At 38.0% G+C, this 24,594-nt stretch overlaps 1 protein-coding gene across 8 annotated transcripts in view; it reads right to left on the reverse strand.

Annotated features, from left to right (window-relative positions):
* The window catches only part of ERBIN (erbb2 interacting protein), a 112,276-nt gene that overhangs the window by 15,830 nt on the left and 71,852 nt on the right, over positions 1–24,594 (reverse strand). For all 8 annotated transcript variants that reach the window (XM_054715210.1, XM_054715212.1, XM_054715211.1 and 5 more), the window contains 7 exons: positions 15,695–15,794; positions 13,124–13,245; positions 11,460–11,633; positions 10,443–10,625; positions 5,967–6,081; positions 4,057–4,240; positions 45–1,590 (listed from right to left, as the gene is read on the reverse strand). In XM_054715210.1, the coding sequence (XP_054571185.1) occupies positions 45–1,590; positions 4,057–4,240; positions 5,967–6,081; positions 10,443–10,625; positions 11,460–11,633; positions 13,124–13,245; positions 15,695–15,794 (2,424 nt within the window). The remainder of the gene's footprint in view (positions 1–44; positions 1,591–4,056; positions 4,241–5,966; positions 6,082–10,442; positions 10,626–11,459; positions 11,634–13,123; positions 13,246–15,694; positions 15,795–24,594) is intronic.

Here is a 24,594-nt window from a genome sequence, read left to right on the forward strand (position 1 = left end):
AAATCAGTAAATTCGCGAGAATGAAAAAATTCATGTTTAATTACCTTTTCTAACTTTTTGGCTTCAATGTGTCGTAGTACTTGTTCTCGCCAATCATGAGGAACTTTACTTTTTCCTGGAGGATCTAATAAAGAATGCTCAGAACCAACCCTTGCATTTGGTCTTTTTGAAGGACTAGTCCGTGAATAATTGAAATCACTAACTGACATAGTTCTCTCTGGTATTTCACTAACTGAGGGTCGAGCACTTTGAGGCCTAGATGTATTTGGACCATCAATGCTGTATGTTCGTGCAGATAGAGGTCTCTGTGATCCTGACATCATTGGAGCAGTTCTTCCCACTGAATGTAACTCCCTGTATGATAAATATTCTCCTTCAGGGATTTGGGCCCGCCTTGTGGGACCTGGCTCACTAACATTTACAGAGGCTGTAGAGGACACACTACTTTGTCGCTGAATTGTATTTCGAGTTGCTCCAGGAATGAGTCGGTCATTTGGTGAGATGGCCCACATTTCCCCATGTCTTCCTGGGCCAAGTCTTGGATGCAAATGGTATCCAGTATTAGCTCGAACATTGTTATGGTTAGAGAAATTCATATTGGCAGAATGTTTATTTGCATAACTGTGGCTTTCTGTGCTCTCTGATCGAGGAAGGCGCTGAGAAGGAAAAGTGGCATGATCCATTTGGGGATTTTGTTTGGAGTGCCACAAAGTGTCCTTGACTGCAGCACTGCTACTGTACTGGATGTTATATTGTGGAGGACCATATATCTGAGGCGTAGATTGTAGGCCACTTGCTATGGGGCCTCTTATATTTGGCTCTTCAGGATTATGATTTGAATCAAACTTAAAAATTGCCTTTGTACCTGATATTAAATCAGAAGATGAAGAAGAACCAGTAAAAACTTGCAATGGTTGATCATACAAAAGTGTAGCAGACTTGCTCCTGACTATATTTTTTCCATCAATAGTAGATGTGACTTTAGCTGTTGCACTTGGCTGCTGAAGTCCATTATCACTAAGAATGTCATAGATTTTTAGCTCTCCAGTCTCCATATTAGTTATGCTATGAGATTTCACAACAGACCCAACTGGCCCACTTCTCTGAGGGGAGAGATCTTCGGTGCTCTTGGAAATACCCATATCAATAGAAGGATCAGTGTCTTGGGGCTCAGTCTTCCGAGGAGACTGTGGAGTTTCCTCAGAATGTCCATTCACCTTATTTACACATTCCAGATTAGGACACTTGTTTCCATTTTCCAAGCGCTCAGCTTGTCCGTTACCATTAACGCTTAAAAAGGCCGTTCCAAGCACGATATCCTGTGCCTTTGATTTTTCTATTCTCTCTGGTTGAAATGTATCATTTGTTATAAGTTTATGAAGATTCATATTGATATGGTCTAATTTGTGAGATTCATCAGATGTGGGTATTGAGTCAATACCTTTCTCAATAAGAACTAATCGTTCTTCAATATTCAAATCATATTCAGGTAAGTTGAAATCTTTTTTATCATGAACCTTGAATTTCTCTGTTGAATGGTTTAAAATATCTCCATTTTGTAAAAGGCTGTTAAAATTTTCATCTTCTTGCCTAAAACAAAAATAATGTTATCAGAAACATCATAAAGCCCAGTTTTCTTAGCAATGGGACATTTATATTAAATGGAGAAAAGTAAAACTATATGAAAATTTATAATCAAGATTAATTTTCATCAATATCATAAATCACTTAGTCACAATATAGTTTGAGCTAAATAAAGAAAACAATTATGTGTCCTCTTCTGGTATAGCTTTTCACAAATGTGCTAAAATATGAAATGCCTGCCTAGCTGGTGTGGCTCACTGGTTGAGTGTCCACCTATAAACCAGGAGGTCACGGTTCTTTCCCAGTCAGGGCACATGCTTGGATTGCGGGCTCGATTCCCAATAGGAGGCATGCAGGAGGCAGCCGATCAGTGGTTCTCTCTCATCATTGATGTTTCTATCTCTTTTCCTCTCCCCTCCTTTATGAAATCAATAAAAACACATTTTAAAATATGAAATGCTTGAGAGATAGGAAGATACATGGATAAAGAGCCAATAATTTGAACAGTTGAGTAAAATGCACAGAACATTTTTATGAATAACTAGAAGCCCGATGCACAAAGATTCGTGCTAGAATGGGCTTTCCTTTCCCTGGCTGCCAAGCACCGCCTTTCCACTCCAGCCCAGCCCCTTTCCGCTCAGGCCCCGGAGCAGCCTCTTTCCGCTCCAGCCCTGCCTTCCCACACTGCCCAGAGGCCCTGAGAAACCGGGGGTGGGGCAGAACACCTGTGTCCCATCCACCCCCGCCACTAGGTGCCTGAGTATGCAAATTAACTGCCATCTTTGTTGGGTTAATTTGCATATCACTCCTGATTGGCTGGTGGTATAGCAGAGGTACAGTCAATTTACATGTTTGTCTATTATTAGGTAAGATTCTGAAACCTTATTATTATTAGCCATAGTTATCATAATAAGTTATTAGATTCAAATATATAGATAAGAAAATGATATAAAGAACTAAACAATAGCTCTACAAAATATGAAGATCAAAACTGAAATTAACCCTGGCTGGTGTTGCTAAATGGTTAGAGTGTTGGCCTGTGCACCAAAGTGTCTCGGGTTCAATTCCTAGTCAAGGGCATGTTACCTCGGTTGCAGGTGTGATCCCTGGTCCAGTGGGGTCTCATGTGGGAGGCAACCAATTAATGTCTCTCTCACAGTGATCTCTCTCTCTCTCTTCTTTCTCTCTCTCTCTCTCTCCTTCCTTTCCTCCCTCCCTCTTTCTCTAAAATTCAATGGAAAAAAATATCCTCGATGAGGGTTAACAACAACAAACACACAAAAAACCAACCACCAAACAAAACATACAAAAACCTGAAAGTAAATTTAATCTACATTGGATTTGGGAAATATTTAAAGGTGACATTCCAAAATTACAGAAAATACTTTGGTAATATGAAAACATAATAGTGTCTTCGAGTTGTATTTCAAAAAATAGTCAAGTTAATATTTCAACAAATATTCCTTAATATTAATCTTCCCTTAGGTGACAAATAATATTCATGATTAGAAATACAACACAGAGGTGCAGCTATATCCCTTTCTTAGCCTTTATTTCATTACATAAAAAACATGATTTAGAAAATACTAAACTACTTCCCAACAATAGTAAAATTTTATTATTCAACAAATTAATCATTATCTTAACACCTGAAAGGTTATAAAAATCAATAATTTACCATACTGGGTCTTAACCTCAAATTCAGAGGACAGATATAAATGATTAATCATAATTACAACTACATAACAGCTAAACTCATTTTCAGATACAAAAGGCACTTTTCTTTTCCAACAATATAAATCAATACTTACAAAAAATTGACTTAACTATGTTGCCTAGAGCATAAGAACAATTGAACTCTAAAAAATATTTAGCAATATCCATACAATAAGCTTTGGGCTCAGTATTAAGCCAAATCTTTCTATCAAGCACTCTTCCTGATAGATTAGCATCAAAGTAAAATGGTACTTTGATAACCAAACTTCTTGAGAGCCCAAATAATATTTGTTTTAAATTTCAGCTAAATTCCAACATGTAGGAAGAATTAAGCCTTTTTCAGAGAAGTTGACCTATAAATTTAAGTCTAAGCCAAAGATACATCACTAATCAAAAATATTTAAATATATCCTTTAATGGCATTACCCCAAAATGATCTTGCATTTCTAATCCTAAAAATATCAGTTCCTAATTGAATTACCCCAAATAGGTTATTTATGTTGTAATATCTAGAACTGTTCAACCTTTTAATGAAGAAAATTAGAACGTATTTTAAATATTTTCTCCCCCCCTTAAACAACTAAAATGGAAATCTATAAAAGCTAAATAATTAGTAATAAAGTGGAGGAGAAACCATATACTACCTGAACCACTTCTATAATATTTGTGAAGTCCTTTGTTTTGGTCATATATATTTATTTGCATTTCTAGCTCTATTTTTTGTACAAATAAATTATTGTTAAGATATTTACAAACCTTCTTTTGGAATTAATGCCAATATGAGTTTGTTTCACTGGAGAGCAGAGTGAGGTATCTTGACTACTATCGGTATTAAGAGAAACTGAATCAGACATCCGGGATGGAGAAGAACAGTTGCTATTATTCTGATTGCTATTGTGTGTAACTTCATCTGATAAAGAATCTATATCCTTTGTATCATCTGAAACAAACAAACAAACAAACAAACAAAAAACTCAAGCCACTGATAAAGTCACCAAAAATCCTGTGTGAAATACTTCCCAGTGATGACAAATAGCATTTATATTGCCCTGGTTCAACATATAAGGTAAAAAATTATATAAATAAGTAGAAAACCAGAGGCACCTATAAAAAATTCAGTCTTAATATACACAAACATGAAAGAATTTTAAAATAGTGATAGATACCCTTACTTTTAAAAAATATAACCAAAGTTAGGGTCACCCAGAATTTTATTAGTTTGAATTCCTGACAGGATTATATTATGCGATGTGTTCTAAGGCTATCGGTTAGTTTTAATAAATATGCTTTCCCACTCATTTACAATTTTAGAAAGTCATAATAATAAAAAATACAAAGTACAGTTTATGGTCTTAAGTAAACTTATCTTGGGGAGAAATTATATCATACATGTAAGGAACTGTTTTTATCTATTCTGACAATAAAAATGAGCAATGCAGTCAATCAAAAAACAACCACCAAACAAATCAAGAAATTTTCACAAGGTCAGCTCTCTCTTCATATTTATAAGTCATTTCAAAAACTTGTACATGAATACTGAACTCTTCATATGTGAGATGGTTTTATGTGTAACAATAATACAGACAGAAATAGACAATATTCATATTCCAGTATAGGTAGGTAGTATAAATAGTATTTTTAAAAGTAGTGATAAAAAAGATAACATAATATCTTAGAACCCTAAAAAATGTTTTTAACTATCTCAACTCTAGCCAAATCATAGAAACAGTATATATAGACACAGTCATAGGAGATTACATGAATCCGAATTACGGGTATTTTTGCTGTTCCAAATATTTCAGTTCAAGTAGTCTAGATTGTGTTTACAGTTAAAAACAGTAGCACAGGGCTCTCTAATTCAACTTTAAGGTATTAGGGTCTTGGATTATGAAATTTTAAAATAATGTTAAACTATATGTAACAAATTCTTTCCTAGATCTACGCCCCTTCTTCCAATTCCAAATCATGGGACAATTGTGATCATTAGATAACATGTAAAATATTTAGCATATAGCAAGTAGCAATTAGTAAGTATTCAACATATATTACCACCATTATTATGATGAAATCAAGCTATTTGAGGAGTACCTTGCTAAGCAAACTTCATTAATGCCATAAAGGCAATAGCTGGATCAATACTTGGTGGAGGTAATATAGAGATGTTCAGACACTAGTGAGGAGGAGTGAGGGAAGGGTAAAAGGAAGAGACAGATATCCTTCAAGTCCCCTTTTATGTTAAATGAAAGAATGGCTGGGAAAAAGAATGGTTTAAAATAAATTCTGGGATACATAAAATAACAACAAACATCTACTATATATCCAGTATTGGGCTAGATCTCAGTACACTGAATAACCTAGTGCATTTAATATTCACCAACTCCTTCATTAGCCTAATTTTATGTCAAATTAGATATGTACACATAGATAAAATGTTAGGTTGCTCAAGAATCATACAGTAAATAAGTGGTAGAAATGGAAATCATAATCTAGGCTTGTCTCCCTATAAAGTCCATGTCCAAGAGAGAGAAGAAAAAGACCTTTCAAAAGATATGTTTTAAAAATTGTTGCTAAAAAGTGTTTTAAATAACATAATGACATTTAATCCAAAACAATTATACATTTTATTCCGCTCATTTCTAATCTTAGTGATTTCCATCACAGCTAACCTTTTTTGCTATTACTAAGTGCTACTACTTTTGGCTGGATAATAGAGGTTTCAATTAATGGTGGTCGCATCTCTGCCATTTTCATCTCTTCATCAGAAGAAAGTTCTTCAGATTCCTAATTTAAAGAGAAAAGAGTGAAAACATTTATGAAAATAGATTTTGTTTTTTTTAAATGAATAAATATTAATTCTTAAGAACTTTATAAAGAGAAAAGAATATTTAGAACATATATGAAACCTTTTTATAGTAACAGTGACTAAAAGTAGTATATGATTTAAAAAATTTTAAGATAAAGCAATAAAACTGTGGTAGTTATTAACAATATTCCAAAGCACCTATGGGATAATTACCTGGGGCAGATGTATTAATTTCCTTAATTCAAATGTATTAATGATTACTATGTGCCTAGTACTATGTCAGGTGCCAGAGAAATAAAAATACATAAAACACAATCCCTGACATAGAAAAACAGTTTGCTTCAACAAAAACCTCTTCTTCCTATAATCCTCAAATTTATTGCTCCAAGGATCACTGGGTTCCAAGGAATTAGAAGAACTGAGATGTTCTTTTACTAATGTAAATTAATAACGATTTTTGCCCAATTTGAAGACAGAATTTTGTATTTTTCTCCATGAATTTTTCTCTAATATTTGGCAATTATCCCAAGTTTTCTACCATTGAGAGCTATTTTGGGTAGGAAACAAAAAGAACTATTAATGGAAAAATTTTAATATTGTATACATTACATATAAAATCAGATTAAATTATTCCACTAATATGATAAAAATAAATAAGGTTTTAAATAGGTGTTCTCTTAAAAGTGCTAAGACTTTTAGGTATTCATAAGTGCCATAATAAAGATATGGACTGGAGTTGGCAAACCTTCAGTGAAAAGGCTAGTCAATATTTTGCACTTTGAGAACCATAGTCTCTGTTTCAACTTCTCAACTCTGCCGAGTGGACAAAAGTAGCCATAGACAACAATATAAACAAATGACCATGGCTATGCACCAGTAAAACTGAATTTCATCCAATTTTTCATATCATGAAATGTTCTTTTGATTTTTTATTTCACCATTTAATAATGTAAAAGCTGTTCTTAGCTTGCAAGCCATACAAAAACAGGCAGAGGCCGAATTTGGGCCATAGTTTTTTAACCCTGTTTAAGACTGTATGACGATGGAAAGCGTTAGACTGCTAATTAGTAGAACAGGAAAAGAATGTAATTCGGTTTAGTTGTGATGGGTGAGTTAAGAGAGGAACGATATTCTGAGTAGAGGAAGGATGGAAATAAGAAAGGATGACAAGTCTGTGCCATGCAGCTGGAACTCAGGATAAGTGTGGGAGAGACAGAAAAGGGAGACTGGATTGCATGGTGAAAGATTATGCTCTGAGTATGGAATCAATTAAGTATGTGTTGGCTGTGACTGGAGGTTGCCAAGCCAGGAACTCACAAGATCAGACTATCTTTTAAGCTAGTAACGATAGTATTAAGAAGGTATGAGAAGAGACTGGCAGAAAGGCATCTAGCTTTCACAATAGCCCTGAAGAACAGAGACTGCATCTGTCCTTAGGCAATGGCAGTGATGGCTGGCAAAGAGAAAAAGAAATTTTGTAATTAACAGGAGTTAGTGACAGAATGAATGGGATAAGAAGGGGCAAATGGTCTGTTCTAATCTTTTATATCTGCAGCATTTAAACTGCTGGCCAGACTTCTCCTTCATGAAATTGTATTACTCCTGGGCTCCTGGGAACTGCAATCTCCTCATCTCCTCCCACCTTTCTCCTTTGCTCACATCACTTAATCTTCCTGCACCTAGCTCATATTTTTTCCTTTCTTCTTCATTTCCCCTGGATAGAATCATTTTCTTCAATGATTATGTTTAATGTAGACATATATTCAATTTATAATCTAGTTTTTGTTTCTCACTTGAGCTAATGATCCCACCTACCTACTGAATATGTCTATCTGATGGTCTTGTTATTTCTTCAAATTCCACCTATCTAAAAACAAACTTGTCCTTCCTTGTCTATTTGTTCTCTTAACGCCATCATCGAATTCGGGCATGGTGATATGATTGTTTTCTCTTCTCCATTCCTTAAAGGCAGGGCTATCACACATTACATCTGTAATAGTCTTGCAACTAACGTCTAGTCTGCATTTTCTAGTGTCATTACTCGAAAGCCCTTAAACTTGGAGAATTCAGTATCTGCTGCCAGATTTCTCTAATACATAGCCCTTCACAAGTAATGCTCAACTAAAAAGCCTTCAGTGATCCCCCAAAGATGATAGAACATTAAGTTCAAACTTCTGAGCATGGCTTCCAAGAGCTTCATAATCAGGAACCAATCTACTCTACTAATTTTATTTCATACTAGAGGCCCAGTGCATGATTGAATCATGCACGTGTAGGGTCCCCTACACACTTTCGCTTTTCACGGTGGAGCTGGGTGCCTGTCCGCTGGTGCACCAGGCCTTTCAGAAGCCTCTGGCTTGGCGGAGGCTTCTGAAAGGTGCCGGAGCAGACAGGCACCCAGCTCCCCCACTTTTGATGGTCCGCGGCCGCTGAGGGGGGCTACCCTGCTGTTGAGAGGCGCAGGGGGCCTGCGCCTCTCAACAGCAGGGTAGCCCCCCTCAGTGGCAGCGGATCCGTGCCTCTCAATGGCCGGATAGGCCACCCCGAGTCCCGCCCCCCAGCCTCCCACCGCCCAATTGTGGGCGTAGTGGAGTGATGGTAATTTACATGTTACTCTATTATTAGATAGGATATTTATCACCCCTGACATATTTAGTCAGGTGAAACATGCTCTTTTCTACATTTTCCAAACACCATTCATTTGCTCTCATTATTCTTACCCATAGAAATTATACTAAATGAGTAATAAGTTCACTGGGACAAACCCAAAAACTTTTCATAGACTGTTATATTAGGTTCAACACATATAATAATTTATTGAATAATGTGACCCATTTAGTACATTAAAAAGCATGAATTTTTTCTTGTAGTAAATACTAGCTCACAGGACAACCATTAGATGACGTGCTTTAAACACATTTAAATTTTCAGGAATACAGAGGCTCTTAATAAACCCACAATGTCAGTATTTCTATGCACTAGTGATTTCCAACAGAACTTTCTGTAATGATAGAAATAATTTATGTGGTTCAACATGATAGCCACTAACTATCCAGATATGTCAAACTGAGCATTTGAAACGTGGCAAGTGTAACTGAGAAGTTCAATTCTTAATTGTATTTACTTAATTTAAATTAAATTTAAATAGCCACTTGGAGCTAGTGGACACATAGTGGGCAATGTACCTATAAATAAAAAACCCTTTAGAATCTCATTTTTAGAAGTTACAGGTTACCATTTTCCATAACCTCCAGCATCGTATGAGGGGAATGTAAAATGGTACAACCAACCGCTTTTGGAAAAATGGAAGTTTCTCAGTTAAACATAAGTTATCATATGATCCAACAATTCTTCTCTTAAGTATATACCAAAAGAAAATATATATATCCACACAAAAACTTGCACACAAATATGTACAGCAGCCTTATTCATTACACCCAACATGTGGAAATAACCAAAATGTCCATTATTCACTATTACAATGGAATACTGCTCAGACATAAAAAATGAATGAAGTATTGAGACATGCTACAATATGGATAATCTTGAAGACATTATGCTAAGTGAAAGAGAAGACATTATGCTAAGTGAAAGACCAATCACAAAAGACTACATGTTGTATGTTTATATTTATATGACATGCCAAGAATAGCCAAATCTATAAAGGCAGATAAAGTAGATTACTAACTGCTTAGGGGTTAGGGAGATGGGAGAGGATGTGTGATGGTAGCTGAGAAATATGAACTTTGTTTTTGGGATAATGAAAATGTTCTCAACGTGATTATGGTGAAGGTTGCACAACTTTTAGAATACTAAAGACCACTGAATTGTACCTTTCTTTAAATGGGTGAGTTGTATATGTGAGTTATACGTCTCAATAAAGCTGTTTAAAAAAAAAAGCTACAGCTTTCATTGATTAATCCACTAGAAGAAACTCCAAGAAAAAATGTCTCAGATATTCAAGGAAAAAAATACTTCATAACCAATGATAAATGCTTAAATAAACCAATTAAATGGAGTATACCTATGGCAACCTTTTCATTTTCAAGTTATAGAAATAAAGCAATTACTATTATATGTTTTATAGAACTCAAATAGAATTGCCACAATCTAATTTACATTGTAAATATCTGAGTACACTGGGTCAAAAAATGTAAGTTTAAACTGGTAAATGAGTGATATTATATTATAGCAAACATTATGAAATTTCTCAATGGTAAATGCATTAGCATATTTTCTGCTATCAATATGAAGTCTCTCCTATCTTCAGTTAGTAACAATGAAATATTGAATTCTTATCAGTTGCTATGATCATTCCAGAATAATCATAAAGCCATACCTCAAAAACATCATCATGATTAGCATGCTTCAAGTTCTCAGAGGCTTTCATATTTGTAGTCACTGGTGGATTCACAGGACTGGTCTCAGTTTCAAGTTCATCAGTCTTCTGTATAGAATTTCCTATCATATACTTTTCTCTTTCATCGGCTTTGCTTCTTACCGGAGCAGTACTTTCTGAAGTCTAAGTAAAAGAGAAGATAAAGAATTCATTTTCCTTATGCTTTATATCTATTCTTGTGTTAAAGTTCAGATGAAAATTTAAAAGTAATTTAATGTTTTCTTATCCTGGATAAATCAAGGGAACTTTAAACATGGAAATCTGCAGCACTCAGATAAAATGCTGATTTGGGGGACAGGAGGTACCCGAAAGTCCATGAGCCACATTAAACTTCACACTTAAGCTGAGGATATATCCATCTTAGAACATGCAAAGCTGATGGTCACGAGTCAGTCACTTAGCTCACTATGGTCAAATTCAGAATGGGTAGATTGTTTCCTACTCATTGTGAAATGTGTAATAACTCTAGTGACAGGATAAAAATTGTTTCTGTGATACAATGTGAGAAAAAAGTCCCTTAAAGGAATGTAATTTAGGAACTTGTGTATGTTTCTGAAATATCCCAAGGAAATGCCAATGGTATGTCATAGTAATAAATTTACAATTCGTATTAGAATGAATCAGTATCACAGGTGGTGGTGGGGTGTTTTCATTACAATGAATTTTCTGACATTCATTATCTTGTTCTTTGCTCAGGCAATAATTTTTTTTTGTAAGCTTATGCTGACACTCCCATGCCTATCTGAATAGGCATGTGTAATAACACTGAAGTATAGTAATACCAAGTAGGAAGGTTCACTGATTGTTACACCTTTTAGTTCAAGTAGCTGAAAATATCACCCTAAATTTGAGAGTACATTTTAGTGTATAAAAAAAGGATAATTATATCAATTATCATTTAATATTTTTAAATAACTTGACAGTAGGTTTTAATTCTTTTGAATTGAGTTTTCTAACCTTCACACCCACATCATTATTTACAACTTGCTGATGTTCATGTGGTTTCAAATCTTTTCCAGAGTCTTCATTAGTCTCTTCATCTTTTAATCTATGTACAATGGTTTGAACAGTTTTGACCATATTCTTAAGCTCATCTGGGTATGGTGTTGGATATCTCTTTAAATTTCCCTCCTAGAGAAATAAAGTAAGGAAAAATTAAAATATGAATAAATATTTCTAATGACACGTCAAAATTCAATCTATGATCCATCTTAATTACACTGGATATCTGACTCATAGAGGCAACTGTGAAAACAGATGATAGACCTTTAAAGCATTTTAGACTCAATAAAAGTATGGTTTTATCACTAGTCAAAGATTAGATATGGATTTCACTGTTTTAAAAACTTAACAGGCATAAACATATTTCACTTGAGGTATATATGGTGTGGATATTGCCAACATTGTCACTTGTCTTTGAAACAGATACGTTTTCCAGCTAGATATTAATCCAGACACATATAAAATTCCTACATTTATATATTGTCTTATGTGCAGTGAACCAAACACTTCAAAGGTCAACCTGTCATTTTCTGAAGGTCAGCTAGTTTATATAAGGGGAAAAGAATTACATCCTTAAGTAACTTGGAAACTGGTATTTGTTATTTCTACCACGGACACACACTCTCAATCCCAAAAAGAAACAAAGGTTTATAATAGCGTTCTTTATCCCTAATATATATATATAAATAAATCATTAATAAAAGGTAAGGGAGAAGCAATAACCTTTTTTTCCCTTATAGTTAGATACACTATAAAATCTGGCTTTTAATCACATAATTTTATATTGTTCTCAAATTATTTCACGTTACATAATCAGTAAAAGTTCAAGTGCCTTGAGAGCAAGGAATGAAACAACATATTTCTTTGTATCTCCCCAAATGGCACAGAATCTATCTATACTAACGAAAGGATAATATGCTAATTAGACCGGGAGACCTTCCAGACGTCCTTCCGGACAAAGCCATGGTGGTGGGGCCGAGGCAGAGGCGGTTAGGGGTGATCAGGCCAGGAGGGGAGGGCAGTTGGGGGGTGATCAGGCCAACGGGGGGGTCAGTTGGGGGCGAGCAGGCTGGCAGGAGGGGCCAGTTGGGGGCGCGCAGGCTGGCAGGGGGGGGCAGTTGGGGTGATCAGGTTGGCCAGGGGGGGCAGTTGGAAACAAGCAGGCCGGCAGGCAGAGTGGTTACGGGCGATCAGGCAGGCAGGCTGGTGAGCAGTAAGGAGCCAGCGGTCCTGGATTGCGAGAGGGATGTCCGACTGCCGGGTGGTATCAGGCCTAAACCAGCAGTCAGACATCCCCCAAGGGGTTCGATTGCAGAGGGTGCAGGCAGGGCTGAGGGACATCCAGGCCCCCCCCCCCCCCGTGCACGAATTTCGTGCACCGGGCCACTAGTCTATAATAAAAGCATAATATGCTATTTAGACTAGACAATCTTCTGGACGAAGCCAGGGCTGTGAGGAAAGCCTGGGTCCCAGGTGCCAGAGGGAAGCTGGTGCCAACAGCCGGGGAAAGGAAGGCCTACTCTTGCACGAATTTCATGCATCGGGCCTCTAGTGGGTATATAGTACCCAATAAGTATCAGCAGACCTGTTTCAAATTTGAAGGAGGAAAGAACACTCACCCTAGGAGGTGCCTCCCTTTCATCTTTGTCTTCATCACATTCAAACGCCACTTGAGCCCGCTGTTTCCTCTGTTCCTCCCACAATGAAGGATTAAAACTTTCATTATCTGATATGAACATAACTAGAAAAACAAACAAACAAACAAAATCCACTATATTTTAGAGTAATAATGAACAACTATTACTTGCTAATTCAATTCTAAAGCTAAACATTTGTTTCATTAAAATAAATCTCATCAAATATACCCACAAAATAATTTACCAAAGCATATCTTTTATTTCTTCTTGCAAAGAGTAACAAATAATTAGCATAGTGAAGTAATGAGTTTTCTAATTACTTATCACTAATTATGGAACAAAAGTAAAATTATTTTAGTTTTAATCTATTTAACCCTTTGCACTCGCTTGCTTTTTTCTCAATTCCTTTATTCTAATGCTAACCATGTCGAGTCACACTCGACATCTGAGTGCAAAAGGTTAAGTATTTAAAAGCTGTGTACTAAACCCCCCAAAACAATGTAAAAATGTTAACAGGCAAATTGATTTTGTCACAGTGCTAAGCACTTTATAACCAGTGTTTTTCATTTTTTCAAAAACCCCTGCAAAGCAGGTGCTATTATCATTATTTTAAGATAAGAAAACTGAAGCTTAATAATTTATTTAAATTGCCTATGGTCTATTTTAAAAATAAAACTGATTTTTTTCTTTAGTGTCTCTATGTCTTAGATAATTTATCATTAATTTGGGGTCTAAAGTTGCTCACTGGTTTCAGAAAAATACATAAAAATTACATTTTTAAGTGCCACATATAATAAACATCACACACACACACACACACACACACACACACACACACACACAGTACAACATATACAGAAACAATTTGCTCCTTAATTTCGAAAGATTTAATGCCATAATTGTTGAAAAACATTTGTGGAATAGTAACTGGTATATTCCCCTTTCTTGGCAAAATGTAATTAAGAACTTAGAAGAAGTAACATTTATACTCAGAATTTTACAGATTATCTTTACCTAGTGTATAGATCCAAGGGTAGTGTTAATTCTACAACCAACAACAGAAGTGAACAAAGTATTTCCTGGTTTAATAATCCTAATCACATAACACTTAACATGAGTTCCCAACATTTACCTAAATGTGATTTGGAATAGAGAGATCCATAATAGATGTTTGCTGTTTAATTTCAAGGAATCATTTAAGGAAGTACATTATATGCACATACCTCTAAATTCCACTATCTATAACCCTGAGACACATTGCTTTATTATCCCATTTTCAGAGAACTTTATTAACCAACTAGAGGCCTGGTGCAAGAAATTCGGGGGCGGGGGAGGAGGGGGTCCCTCAGTCCGGCCTGTGCCCTCTCGCAGACTTGAGCCTTTGGGGGATGCTCAATTGCCTCCTGCCACTACCGCTGCACTTGCCAGCTGTGAGCCCGGTTTCTGGCTGAGCGGCACGCCCCCTGTGGGACTGCACTGATCACCAGAGGGCAGCTCCTGCATTGATCATCTGCCCCCTGGTGGTCAGTGTGCATCACAGTGACCGGTCATTCCACTGTTTGGTTGATTTGCACATTAGCCTTTTATTATATAGGATTCTCCAAATTCCCTTCAAACCAGTAAGTCTTGGAGACTTACAATTCACTTCACAACTTGCTGTGATTTACCAGTATTATTATTGTTTTATCCTTATTTTAATATATTTTTTATTGTTGACAATATTACAGATGTCTCCCATTTCCACCCCCCTTTTACTTCCCCTCTGCCCATCCCCTATGTACCCTCCCGCTAGGTCTTCACCACCATATATATACATATACACTGAGTGGCCAGATTATTATGATCTCTGAATGCATAATAATCTGGCCACTCAGTGTCTATCCTATATAAAAGACTAATATGCAAATTGTCCCCTCGACCAGCAGGCAGGCCAGACCAGCCAACCGCCCATGTCCCCTCCTCCTGGCCAGGCTGGCCGGACCCCACCAATGCACAAATTCCTGCACCGGGCCTCTAATATATGTTTTATATTTACACACACACACACACACACACACACACACACACACACACGTGTGTGTATATATTATAGGCCTGGTTCACGAAAATTCGTGCACTTGGAGGGATCCCTCAGTCCAGCTGGGACCCTTTGGGGGATGTCCACCTGCGAGCTTAGGCCCGCTCCTGGGGGAATCAGGCCTAAGCTGGCAGTAAGACATTCCTCTGGCAGCCTGGGAGCTGTCAGGGGATGACCACCTGCAGCTTAGGCCCACTTGGACATCATTAGACATCATTAGCCCTGCTGAGGAGGCTGGAGAGGCTCCTGCCACCACGATTGCAATCACAGCCATCAGCCTGCTCAACGCTGAGCAGAGCTCACCCTGTGGGAGCTCAGTGACCACCAGGGGGCAGCTCCTGCGCTGAGCATCTGCCCCCTGGTGGTCAGTGCACGTCATAGTGATCGGTGGTTCCTGGGCGCTTCGCCATTAGGGTCAATTTGCATATTGCCCCTTTATTATATATTTTAAAGAAAAGACATTCTTAAATTCTTACCATCCTCAGTCCTTGGCTGCTGAGGAAACATGTAGTTAGTAAGCACCATTTTCTGGGTCTCTGAATCAGTCTCATTTTGAAGAGGTATCAGGGGTTTGGACTACAGAAAGAAAATAAACGTTTAATTTTCAATCATCCTAAAGCAAATACATATCTAGCAATTCTTCTGAATAAGTACTCACCATTTTTTTCTATAAAGCATCAATGTGTAGATTATAAAAACAAATTTATATATACATAAAACTTTAAGCATTGCTTTTAAACTTCATAGAAACCTAAATAAAATTTAGTTTGTAGTATAAAGCAAACTCATACTATATTGAAATTATCTCTGATTATCAATAAAGTTTTAAAAGATCTCATATCCACAATCCAATAATTACTTATGATTTAATAAGCTATAAAATAAGCCTTTCCTATCAATGTATTTCCCCCTCTACTACTCTCATTTAAGAGGATACTTTTGTAGAAATGATTTAGAAGATTTAGTTTAGTTATGCAAGTTTATTTCAGCTGAAAGAGAGTACTTAAAACAATAAATTGTAACTTGCTTCTTTCTTCTTCTCCTCGTGTCTAATGTTTCTATTCATGACATCACAAGTTACTCAGTAGAGGAACTGGAAGCCCATTATTTTGGACCTCATTTTTTTCTTAATATTATTTCCCTAACTGGTGTTTTCAATTTACTTAATATTAATGCTTGTCCCACCCTACTGACTTAACATCCTACCAATCCAAGCCTTGGCCGACCCCAGACAGGCAGGGAACTACCCAGTCCTCCCTGCTCCTGCCACTCTATCAATTAATATTTTGGACTTACTCTTGTGAAAACCCTTCAGCTAGCTATAATATTACTCCCATTCAAACATTTCCGCTGTGGACCCTCCTTGTTCTACAGTAAACAAACTCCCTGGAATCTCAAATACCTTCTTCACTGAAAACTTCTCTTTGACCTCTTCAGACAATGGAAATGGTAGATCTACTCCTTCTCCAAAGACAGGGCTTCCCTGAAGCCTCGTCAAATACGGGTTGCTTATTCTCCATCTCATAAACCCTCGCTCAGGAGGTGAGTTAGTGCCTACAAATGCTGTGAGATCATTACCCATCTCTCCACAAGTATAAACACCTGTTCTTTTGAGGAACATAAATCCTGCCTCTATCATTTTATGCCCTTTCCTCATATCCAAGTGGCCTCAAGTAGAATGATTCTATCCTCTTTCATGCCAATTTTTTCCACAGTCATGGGTAATTCAACAGACATAAAATATAGAGGGCATAGCCATACTTTTAGTCCAGTAAATAAATATTTCCAAGAGGAAAGTATAGGGAAATAAATTAAAGGATAGTCTAGGGCAGCGGTCACCAAACTTTCGGATCTCACAGACCACTAATGGTCCAAGGACCACCGGTTGGCGACTGCTGTTCTATAGCACCATGAGGGACACCACATACTACTATGAGGGATAAGTACAAGGAGAATTTCTAAAAGGGAAGCTGAGGAGTGGCCAGTGAAAAGGACAACCACAGGGTATGGCAACATAGACCCTAGGCAGCTCTCACATTACTTGCCAATGCACCTCACCAAGACTGTCATTCCCTTGAACGTTCAACTCTGTCACCAGCATTCTTTCCTATCTTTGCTTCTCCTTTTGTATCTCATTACAACCACTTTCCTACAATGTCCTTCTCTTGCACCTGGCTTGGCAAAGCTGCAATGCAGAATCATTACAATTATGTGCTTTTTTTCTGTATCGCACAAATGAGCAAATTATTGTTAACTACAAGTTTGTGGTAACTAATTTCAACACAGTTCTCAAAGTTGCCTGAAAATCCTTCCTTAATTTTCTAAATTGCAGTCTGAAAAAGGTAGTATCTTCTAAAATATTATTTATTTTTTTGACTATTTTAAAAATTTTTCTTAAGGTATTACATGTGTCCTTATTCCATTACCCCTCCCCCCCATTCATGCCCTTACCCCCCTGTTGCCTGTGTACATTGGTTAGGCTTATATGCATGCCTACAAGTCCTTTGGTTGATCTCTCCCCCTCACCCCCACCCTTCTCTCCCTTCCCTGAGGTGTGACGTTCTGATCAATGTTTCTCTGTCTCTGGATCTGTTTTTGTTCATCAGTTTATGTTGTTCATTATTTTACATAAATGAGTGAGACCATGTGATATTTATCTTTCTCTGCCTGGCTTATTTCACTTAGCATAATGCTTTCCAGCTCCATCCATGTTGTTGCAAATGGTAAGAACACCTTCTTTTTTACTGCAGCACAGTATTCCATTGTGTAGATGTACCAGTTTTTGTTTATTTTTTAATTTTTAAAAACTTAATAAATATTTATTGTTCAGATTATTACAATTGTTTCTCCTTTTCCCTCCATAGCTCCCCTCCACCCGGTTCCCACCCCACCCTCTGCCCTTACCTCCCCCCTCCGCACTGTCCTCATCCATAGGTGTACGATTTTAGTCCGGTTTCTTCCTGCATCCCCCATACCCATTTCCCCCTGAGAATTATCAGTCCACTCCCTTTCTATGCCCAATTCTATTATATTCACCAGTTTATTCTGTTCCTCAGATTTTTAATTCACTTGACTTTTAGGTTCACTTGTTGATAGATATGTATTTGTTGTTCATAATTTTTATCTTTACCTTTTCCTTCTTCTTCCTCTTCTTAAAGAATACCTTCCAGCATTTCATATAATACTGGTTTGGTGGTGGTGAACTCCTTTAGCTTTTTCTATCTGTGAAGCTCTTTATCTGACCTTCTATTCTGAATGATAACTTTGCAGGATAGAGTAATCTTGGTTGCAGGTTCTTGCTATTCATGACTTTGAATATTTCTTGCCACTCCCTTCTGGCCTGCATAGTTTCTGTTGAGAAATCAGCTGACAATTGTATGGATGCTCCCTTGTAGGTTATTAACTGTTTTTCTCTTGCTGCTTTTAATATTCTCTTTGTCTTTTGCTCTTGGCATTTTAATTATGATGTGACTTGGTGTGGTCCTCTTTGGATTCCTTTTGTTTGGGGTTCTCTGCACTTCTTATACTTGTAAGTCTATTTCTTTCACTAGGTGGGGGAAGTTTTCAGTCATTATTTCTTCAAATAGGTTTTCAGTACCTTGCTCTCTCTCTTCTTCTGGCACCCCCATAATTCTGATGTTGATACGCTTGAAATTGTCCCAGAGGCTTCTTACACTATCTTCAACTTTTTGGATTCTTTCTTCTTTTTGCTTTTCCGTTGACTGTTTTTTGCTTCTTCGTATTTCAAATCTTTGACTTGACTCTTGTAATCCTCTAGTCTGCTGTTGGGTCTCTGTATATTTTTTATTTCAGTCAGTGTGTTTAATTTCTAGTTGGTCCTTTTTCATACCCTCGAGGGTCTCACTAAATTTATCGGCCTTTTCTAGGAAATTCTTGAAAAACCTTATAACCGTGGTTTTGAATTCTATCTCCAGTCGTTTGTTCTCCTCCATTTCTTTCATTTGTGACCTGTTTCTTTGCCTCCACATTTTCACTGCTTCCCTGAGTTGGTAGGGTAGCTTTGTGTGCTAGGTTTCCTATATGGCCCAGTGGGTCAGCCTCCCCATTTACCTGAGGTGGACACTCTTGGTGCACCCCTTTGTGGGCTGTGTGTACTGCCTTGTTGTAGTTAAGCCTTGATTGTTGTTGGTATCACTGGGAGGAATTTACCCCCAGGCCAATTGGCTGTATCAGCTGTGTCTACGCCGGGAGACCTTCTGTATTGGAGACAGCCTTATAGGACCAGACTTGCAAAATTGCAAAAGCCTCGATGCTCAGCTTGGATGTGGCAGAGTCTCAGGGCTGAGCAGAGTCTTGGCTTTCCGTCAGCCCTGCCCTTGCGCACGTGCCTCCAGACCTCTACCTTCCGCAGCTCCCCTGAGTTTCTGCCTGACAGTCCAGATTCCCCCTGTAAGAGCGTGGGTCCCCCAGGGGCTCACCCGGAACTGGGTTTCAGTGCAGTCAGAACTGGGGTTCAGTGCATTCAGGAGCTTCCGACTCCCTTCCCCTAGGGAAAGCCTGCAGCAACCTCCACAGTCAGTCTTCTCTGCATGCACTCGCGCCATATGAGCCTGGGTCCACGGGGTTTCGGCCGGAATTGGGGTTCAGTGCAGTCAGAACTGGGGCTCAGTGCAGTCAAGGGCTTCCTTTCCCCTCCCGCCAGCCAGGCACTTGGCCACCCTTCCTCTCTGTGCGCATGTCTCCGTACCTCAGGCCTTTGCAGCTCCTCTGATTGTCCATGAGCTTTTCTCTTTCCCTCTAGTTGTAGAATTTCCACTCAGCCAGCTTTCCTGTGGTTCTGGATGATGTCCGTTCTGTCTTTTAGTTGTTGTTTTGAAACTTGTGCAAGGCAGCAGTTTAGGTGCTTACCTATGCCGCCATCTTGGTTTCTCTCCTCACCACAGTTTTTTAATCCACTCATCTGCTGATCGGCACTTAGGTTGTTTTCAAATCTTAGCTATGGTCAACTGTGTTGCTATGAACATAGGGGTGCATATATCCTTTCTGATCCATGTTTCTAGTTTCTTGGGATATACTCCTAGAAGTGGGATCACTGGGTCAAATGGGAGTTCCATTTTTAGTTTTTTGAGGAAACTCCATACTCTTCTCCAGAGTGGTGGCACCAGTCTGCATTCCCACCAGCAGTGCACGAGGGTTCCTTTTTCTCCGCATCCTCACCAACAGTTGTCATTTGTTGATGACAGCCATTCTGACAGGTGTGAGATGGTACCGCATTGTTGTTTTGATTTGCATCTCTCGGATGATGAGTGACTTTGAACAGGTTTTCATATGTCTCCTAAAATATTTTTTAAAGATAAAAATGGGATTCAAGCCAAGCTGGCGTTGAATGTTGACCTATGAACCAGGAGGTCACAGTTCGATTCCTGGTCAGGGCACATGCCCAGGTTGCAGGCTGATGCCCTGTGTGGGGCATGCAGGAGGCAGCCAATTACTGATATTCTCTTATTAATGTTTCTCTTCCTCTCCCATCCTCTCTGAAATCAATCAATAAATGTTTTTTAAAAATAGGATTCAAGAACTGCTAAGAGTTCAGAAATGGCTACATTCTAAGAGTTTTATCATTTACAAACTTCAACTCAAGCTCCCTTCAAGGTAAGAATCCCGGCCAGAGCTTTTGGTTCTACCAGATTCCACTTCAGCTATCAAACCCCTCTCATGTCCTTAATCTCATTCTCTACACAGTGTATTTCCAACAACCTAAAAACATGCTCTCTAATATTCAAGGATCCCTTCTTACCCTACCCCTAAGCTACCAATTACTTTGTTTCACTTCTTCTTTCTCATTCAACCCTCTTAAAAAAGTCTAATCAACAATCACATGGATCAATTCCTTCATTTATTTCTTATTCAATTTGGGTTTTGACATATCTCTAAATTTACATTAGTTGTAACTAATTAGTTATAACTTGCCAAAATATAATGTATATTTTTTAGACTTCATTTGTTGTTGTTTTTTCCTTTTTATTGACTTTTTTTTTTTTGGGTGACACCAGTTAACAAAATTATGTAGGTTTCAGGTGCACAATTCTATGACACAAAATTGCTCACCACCCTAAGTCAGATTTCATTTGAACAGACCTCTCAACAGAATTTATCCTGTTATATTCAACTCCTTTTTAAAATTTAAATTCTTTATTGTTTAAAGTATACATAAGTCTCCTTTAACCCCCCATTGACCTCTCCCCAGCCACCCCATCCCCCAGCACATGCCCTTACCCCCCTAGTGTCTGTGTTCACTGGTTATGCTTATATGCATGCATACAAGTCCTTTGGTTGATCTCTTACCTTCCACCCCCCTCCCCTGCCTCCCTCTGAAGTTTGACAGTCTGTTCCACGCTTCTCTGTCTCTGGATCTATTTTTGTTCATCAGTTCATGTTGTTCATTATATTCCATAAATGAATGAGATCATATGATATTTATCTTCCTCTGACTGGCTTATTTCACTTAGCATAATGCTCTCCATGTCCAACCAATGTGTTGCAAATAATAAGTGTTCTATTTTACAGCAGCATAGTATTCCATTGTATAGATGTACCACAGTTTTTTAATCCACTCATCTGCTTGATGGGCACTTAGGCTGTTTCCAAATCTCAGCTATTGTAAATTGTGTTGGTATTAACATAGGGGTGCATATGTCCTTTCAGATTGGTGTTTCTGATTTCTTGGGATATATTCCTAGAAGTGGGATTACTGGGTCAAATGGGAGTTTCATTTTTAATTTTTTGAGGAAACTCATACTGTTTTCCACAGTGGCTGTATCAGTCTGCATTCCCACCAGCAATGCACGGGGGTTCTTTTTCCTCCACCTCCTCACCAGCACTTGTCATTTGTTGATTTGTTGATAATGGCCATTCTGACAGTTGTGAGATGGTATCTGTCGTTTTGATTTGTATTTCTAAGATGATTAGTGACTCTGAGCATGTTTTCATATGTCTCTTGGCCTTCTGTATGCCCACTTTCGAAAAGTGTCTATTTAAGTACTTTGCCCATTTTTTTTATTGGGTTATCTTTATCTTCCTTTTGTTAAGATGTATGAGTTCCCTATTAATTTTGGAGATTAAGCCCTTATTGGATGTAACATTGGCAAATATGTTCTCCCATGCAGTGGACTTTCTTGATGTTTCTTTTGCTGTGCAGAAGCTTTTTATTTTGATGTAGTCCCATTTGTTTATTTTCTTAGTTTCCATTGTCCTAGATGTATCAGTAAACATATTGCTAGGAGGTATGTCTGATATTTTGCTGCCTATGAATTATTCTAAGATTTTTAAGGTTTCCCATCTTACATTTAAGTCACTTATCCATTTTGAGTTTATTTTTGTGTATGGTGTAAAATGGTGGTCTAGTTTCTTTTTTTTTTGCATGTATCTGTCCAATTTTTCCCAACACTATTTATTTAAGAGACTGTCTTGACTCCATTGTATGCTCTTGCCTCCTTTATCAATTAACTGAGCATAAAGGCTTGGGTTGGTTTCTGGTTTCTCCATTCTGTCCCATTGGCCTATGTCTGTTCTTGTGCCAGTACCAGGCAGTTTTGAGAACAGTGGCTTTGTAATATATTAGTAGCTTGACATCTGGTTTTGTGATCCCTCCAACTTTGTTCTTCTTTCTCAGGATTGCTGAAGCTATTCGGCGTCTTTGTTTATTCCAGATGAATTTTTGGAGTTTGTTCTAGATCTGTGAAATATGCCGTTGATATTTTAATGGGAATTGCATTGACTCTATAGATTACTTTGGGTAGTATGGACATTTTAATAATGTTGATTCTACCAATCCCTGAACACAGTATATTCTTCCATTTGTTTATGCCTCCCTCTATCTCTTTTTTTCAACATCCCATAGTTTTTCACATACCGGTCTTTTACCTCCTTAGTTAAGTTTATTCCTGGGTATCTTTTTTTGTTGCAATGGTAAATGGGATTGTTTTTTTTAGTTTCTATTTTTGTGAGTTCATTATTGGTGTATAAAAAAAGGCATGGATTTCTGGGTGTTAATTTTGTATTATGCTACATTGCTGAATTCATTTATTAAGTCTAATAGTTTTTTTATGGATCCTTTGGGGTTTTCTATGTACAATATCATGTCATCTCTGAATAATGACAGTTTTGTTTCTTTTCCAATTTGGGTTCTTTTTATTCTTTCTTATCTGATCACTATGGCTAGCACTTCTGGTACTATGTTGAACAGGAGTGGTGAAAGTGGGCATCCTGGTCTTGTCCCTGTTCTTAAGGGAAATGGTTTTAGTTTTTGCCCATTGAGTACGATGTTGGCTGTAGGTTTCTATTCCTACTTTGCTGAGAGTTTTTAATCATGAAAGGGTATTGGATTTTGTCAAATGCTTTTTCTGCATCAATTGATATGATTGTGATTTTTGTCTCTCAATTTGTTTGTGATGTATCATGTTTATTGATTGGGATACTGTACCATTCTTGCATCCCCAGAATAAATCCCACTTGGTCATGGTGTATGATCTTTCTAATGTAATGCTGGATCTAACTTGCTAGAATTTCAGTGAGGATTTTAACATCTAAATTCATCAGGGATATTGGCCTATAATTCTCTTTCGTTGTGGTATCTTTATCTGGTTTTGGGATTAAAGTAATGCTGGCTTCATAGAAAGAGCTTGGAAGTGTGCCTTCCTCTTGAATTTTTAGAATAATCTGAGGATAGGTTTTAGTTCTTCTTCAAATGTTTGGTAAAACTCCCCTGTGAAGCCATCCAGTCCAGGGCTTTTTGTTTGCCAGAAGTTTTTTGATTACTGTTACAATTTCATCAGTAGTTATCGATCTACTCAGGTTTTTTTATTCTTCCTGATTGAGTTTTGGAAGCTGGTATTTTTCTAGGAATATGTCCATTTCATCTAGGTTGTCCAGTTTGTTGGAGTAGAATTGTTTGTAGTATCCTATATAATAAAAGCCTAATATGTTAAGTGTACGACCATTCGGCCAGTTGCTATGGCGTGCACTGACCACCATGGGGCAGATGCTCTGAATGGTAGGTTAGCTTGCTGGAGGGGTCTGGCCGATTGGGACTGGGCAAAACAGGCTGGACATGCCTTGGAGCACTCCTGTGGTCCCTCCCTGGCTGGCCAACCTCCTGTGGTTCCTCCCTGGCTGGCTGGCCCCTATCGGAACTGGGCGAGATGGTCCAGACATGCTCTGGAGCCCTCCCGCAGTTCCTCCCTGGCCCCGATTGTGTATCGGTGGGGTCCCTCAGCCTGGCCTGCACCCTCTCACAATCTGGGACCCCTCGAGGGATGTCGAAGAGCTGGTTTCTGCCTGATTCCCGCAGGCCAGGCCGAGGGACCCCACCAGTGCACGAATCATGCACTGGGTCTTTAGTGTTTTTTTTTATACT

The sequence above is a fragment of the Eptesicus fuscus genome, chromosome 4 (genome assembly GCF_027574615.1).
Source record: "Eptesicus fuscus isolate TK198812 chromosome 4, DD_ASM_mEF_20220401, whole genome shotgun sequence".
Taxonomy (NCBI): domain Eukaryota; kingdom Metazoa; phylum Chordata; class Mammalia; order Chiroptera; family Vespertilionidae; genus Eptesicus; species Eptesicus fuscus.